At 42.1% G+C, this 4,715-nt stretch overlaps 1 protein-coding gene across 1 annotated transcript; it reads left to right on the plus strand.

Moving 5' to 3' along the window:
- The first annotated feature begins 481 nt into the window (after positions 1–481).
- On the plus strand, positions 482–4,107 carry LOC106014093 (intraflagellar transport protein 172 homolog). Its single transcript, XM_013091139.1, has 6 exons — positions 482–583; positions 841–1,055; positions 1,864–1,987; positions 2,439–2,534; positions 3,106–3,318; positions 4,000–4,107. Exons 1-6 carry the CDS (start codon positions 482–484, stop codon positions 4,105–4,107), a joined length of 858 nt encoding a protein of 285 aa, XP_012946593.1.
- Positions 4,108–4,715: the final 608 nt, after the last annotated feature.

Consider the following 4,715-nt stretch of genomic DNA (forward strand, 5'->3'; position numbering starts at 1 on the left):
GCACTGCATCTCTCTGAGTTGAGACAACGCTCCAGTGATGATAGGACAAAACAATGGAGTTATAACAAAGCTTAGGGAGTCCCAGCCAGACATCTTTGCCATTGGATGCCCCTGCCATCTTATCAATCTGGCTGCACAATATGCTTGTGTCTGTGGTGTGCTGATATTTTGAGTAGAAGTTGTCTTTTAGTATCTTTTTGAAGTAAGAAGTGTTCTTTTCCGCCGACTGCACGGTGAAAATCTGGGGGGTTTTTAATTTTGAAAACTTGCCAGCTATACACACATGTTTGCTCTCTCTCACACACACACACATACACACACACACACTCATGTATACAGTTCACACACATACTCACTCTTGAACTCGGAGTTGAGTGATAAAAGATAGCCTATGTACGAAGATCAATGTTGCTTCCTCTTTCACTCCATGTTTTCAATCAAATAAGATAGAAACTGACATATTCCACTCCCCCCTCCCCCCATGCCTTTCTCCAGCCCTTCAGGCAAAGGTATCCTGTCAGGTCACGCAGATGGCTCAATCATCCGCTATTTCTTCGACGACGAGGGCTCGGGCGACACACAGGTATGGAAGACCACCTCAACCCCCAACCCAGGAGAAAGTTTTTGCCATCGTTTATAATGATCTGAGAATTTGTTTAAGAAAAGCTTTACCCAATACAATTTTTTAAAGTTAGATTTTGTATGCTTTATAATGTTACAGTAAACCGACGCTCTTCGAGTATATTTGGTTTTATATGCATGAACATGAACATATTTGTTCTCGTGCTTACATCTGCAAGTACCTTAATTTCTTTTTGTCCCCTGTTCTCTCCTGTCCAGGGAAAGATTTCCACCCACCCATCACCCCCCTACGCACTGGCATTCTCTCAGAACGCCATTGTAGCAGCAGGCTGTGATAAACGCATCATCGCGTACGGCCGAGACGGGAGGAGCTTCCAGCACTTTGATTACAGTCGGGAGGATGACGAGCATGAGATCACAGTGGCCGTCTGCTCTCCCAGTGGACAGAATGTGGTGCTCGGCAGTTTTGACAAGTGAGAATTTAATGCAGTGCCTACTCGCTACCTTAGAATTACAAAGTTCTATCGTCATCAGGTCAGAAACCATAATATGTTCTATCTGCTTTATCAAAATCATTAGATTATTCGGAGTCATTATCAAGATATTCCAAGAATTGCATTCGATAAAGCTCGCCATGAAAGTCACAATTTTTTTCATCAAATATCTCAAAACTAGGTACTGAGCAGATAGAACCTTATAATTCTAAGGGAGCGCACTGTCTGAATGTGTCATTGCCTTTTGTGCTTACGGTTAGGTCAAATGTCTGATGCTGTCTGCGGTGTGACATTCCTTTGTGTTGAGTCAAGTGTCTTCTTCTGTGTGCAGTCTGAATGTGTCTTCACTCTTTCTTTAGGTCCCTAATTGGGCAAGAACTCGATGGGTAAAGGGAAGAAATAGATTTTGAATCTGAGTTTTGCATTAAGGATTCTACAAAGGAGGCAAGAGAAATAAAAGAATCTTGGATACTTGCAGCTACCTTAGAAGTGTGTGTGTGAATCAGATTCTGTTTGAGGCCCTCTCAGTCTTCTATATCCCTTTATACTGTTCCATTTTTCACTTTCACTACATTCTCTCTTTCTATTCCATTTTTTACTCTGACTTCCTGTCCTTTGTCTTGTCTGCAAGATGCACTCTGACTCAGCAGCAGGCGTGAAGTGTATAATGAGCATCTGATGTGTTGCCCAAAAAAGGAGCAAAACAGACTAATTAATCTCTACAGTTACAGCCCTAGTAGTTCGACCTTCCTCTTCCCATTCATTTAGATTTTTCTTGGGTTTGCAGGTTGCGGGTTTTGAACTGGAGCCCCCGACGTCAGATGTGGGAGGAGCCTAAACTGAAGGAGATCCACAACCTGTACACGGTCACTGCATTGGCGTGGAAAAAAGATGGCTCCCGGGTTATTGCGGTATGTACAAGAGGAGACGTCGGAATGTGACACTTAGACTGTGTTTATCTCTAACATTGAAGTTAACAACTCTTGTGGGTGCAAGGATCTGGGGAACTGTTTTGGTCTGAAAAGAAATTTTTCTTCTATTTGTGTTCATCAGATTTGCATAGTATCCCAACTCCATTTCACATAGCTGATTATGTTTTCTTAGCTTTTTTAAATGCTAAACTTTAGTTTGACTTTCACTGATCTTGTTTTGGTGTGTATTGTCAGCCTCAGCTGGTACTTGTCAACTTGTTGTTGAGCCACACTCTGTTTGTCTGTCTGTATGTCTCTCCGTCCGTCCGTCTGTCTGTCTGTCAACTGCAGGGTACTCTATGAGGAGGTCATGACATTTTGACCAATGAATTTTGTGTATGTGTGTGTGTGTGACCTATGTAGATATCATCTTTTCTTCTATCTCCTCCAGGGTACGCTGTGCGGAGGTCTGGAGATGTTTGACTGTTGCCTCAAGAGGACGCTGTACAAGAACAAGTTTGAGATCACCCACGTGGGAGTCAGTCAGGTCTGGGCTCATACTCATACTTAGCTGAGGGATTTCTCACGCTTTTTTCTTTCTTTCTTCAATGTTGGCGAGTCTCTTTTTAAACAAGGGTTGATTGGTCTTTTTAAAGATTATTTCATGCAGGTGCTTGGAGAGCATCCTTTGTAGGTCCTACTTCTTTTCTTTGCCTTTTTGGTTTCACTCTGTCTTTTTTATTCTTTCCCAACTCAAAATGACCATTATTTTATTGATATACTTCTCTATACTAAATTATTGTTGCTTTTTTTTGTCTGGCTATGTGTTTTCATATTTTCAGTCACTCGATTCCTCTTTTCTGTGTCTAGTAGTTCAACTTGACTATGTTCTTTTTTCATTTTACAAAGGGATGCCTTGGCCTTAATCTCTCCTGTCTTTGACAAGCTTACCTCAGCTTTGCCCTTTCTTGTCGTTGACCGGATTATCTTGACCTTGCTCCCTGCCATCTTGTTTTTTCTTATCATTGGGGGGGGAACTCAGCATTGCACTTTCCCTTCTTTATCTGACCGGCTCTGATGTCTGTGTTGACTTTGTGATGTTCCCTCCCTTCTGTCAGGCCATTGTGAAGAACCTGTCCAACAACACCAAGGTGATGCTCAAGTCCCACTACGGCTACGAGATCGACGAGGTTCGCATCATGGGCCGGGACCGCTACCTCGTGGCTCACACCTCGGACACCCTGCTCCTCGGGGACATGCTCTCCTCCAGGCTGAGTGAGGTCCCGTGGCAGGGCTCCGGTACTGAGAAGTACTACTTTGACAACGAGAATGTGAGTCATACTGTCTTATCATCATAAATATTCACAGTGTATAAGCTATTCTGTTTTCTGTATATAGATATGTTCTAGTGTATAGAAATCATTTTACTAATAAAATGGAATGAATTTATTATTGGAAGGAGCTGGAATTGAAAATATCAACACAAGCATAGAACGAAGAAGATGGAGATATCTAGGACTTATTCAAAGAATGCCGAAGACAAGATTGCCCTATCAGACATGGTATCGGAAACCATTTGGAAGAAGAAAATGAGGAGGACCAACTGGAAGCTATAGAGGCACAATAAGAGATGAGGCAATCACCCAATGGTCTGGATTTGCCGAAATTGGAGGATGTGGCCATGGACAGACAAGCGGGGCTTCGAGTGCTCTCTGCCTTATGTACCTAACGGTATAGGGTGAGAGTAAGCAAGTATAGAAACCACTTTGTTCTACAGTATTATTTTGATGATGTGGATCTTGCTGCTCTTCTACATCAGCCGATAGTCACCTCAAAGCTTTTACTACATTTCTTTTTTCCTGTTTTACAGCAGCTTATTCAATTAATTTACACACTATAAGGAACATTGTTTCTCTACTGAAAATTGTTTATTTGAAAAAAATTTCTGTTCCCTTTTCCCATGCTAAATGAAGCATTGTTTTTCCCCCTCCCCTCTCTCTCCTATCCCCTAGGTGTGCATGATCTTCAATGCTGGGGAGTTGGCACTCATTGAGTACGGCGCTAATGAGGTGCTGGGCTGCGTTAGGACAGAGTTCATGAACCCACATCTCATCAGGTGAGCACTGCTGGAGTTTTCGGTTTCAGCTTTGATCTTGCCAGCACCATAAATGTTTCAGTTATTTTATGTGGCACATACTGTTATGAGAACTTGCCCAGGGAAAGAGACAAAGAGGAAGACCAAAATTGAGGTACAAAGACACCTGCAAAAACAGCTTATCTAAGCTTGGAGTAGATGTTAACTTCTGGGAAGAAATAGCTGGGGACCGGAAAACATGGAGGAAAATTATAAAGGAAAAAACTAAAATGCTAGAGAGCAGCCTTACATACAACCAGGCTGAGAAGCGCCAATGATGAAAGGAAAACAGCGGAAATACAGAGCTTCGATCTACGACACTGACATGCAAGCACTACGACAGAATCTGTGCTTCAAACATAGGAAGAATTAGCCATGAAAGAAGCTGCTTAAAGACAACCTTGAGACCATCTTAAGCTAAATTGACCGTCTGCGTAGACGAAAAGAACCATACTGTTTTGAATATCTGATGGCGTTTTTTTTCTTTGCTGGTTGGCCTCTGATCCTTTTTTCCTAATATACTTTATAAACAGTGTTTATGTAACTGGGTTTTTGTTGTTTATGTACTCTATACACCTAGTCCACTAGTCAAGC

Source organism: Aplysia californica, unplaced genomic scaffold, assembly GCF_000002075.1.
Source record: "Aplysia californica isolate F4 #8 unplaced genomic scaffold, AplCal3.0 scaffold02315, whole genome shotgun sequence".
NCBI lineage: Eukaryota > Metazoa > Mollusca > Gastropoda > Aplysiida > Aplysiidae > Aplysia > Aplysia californica.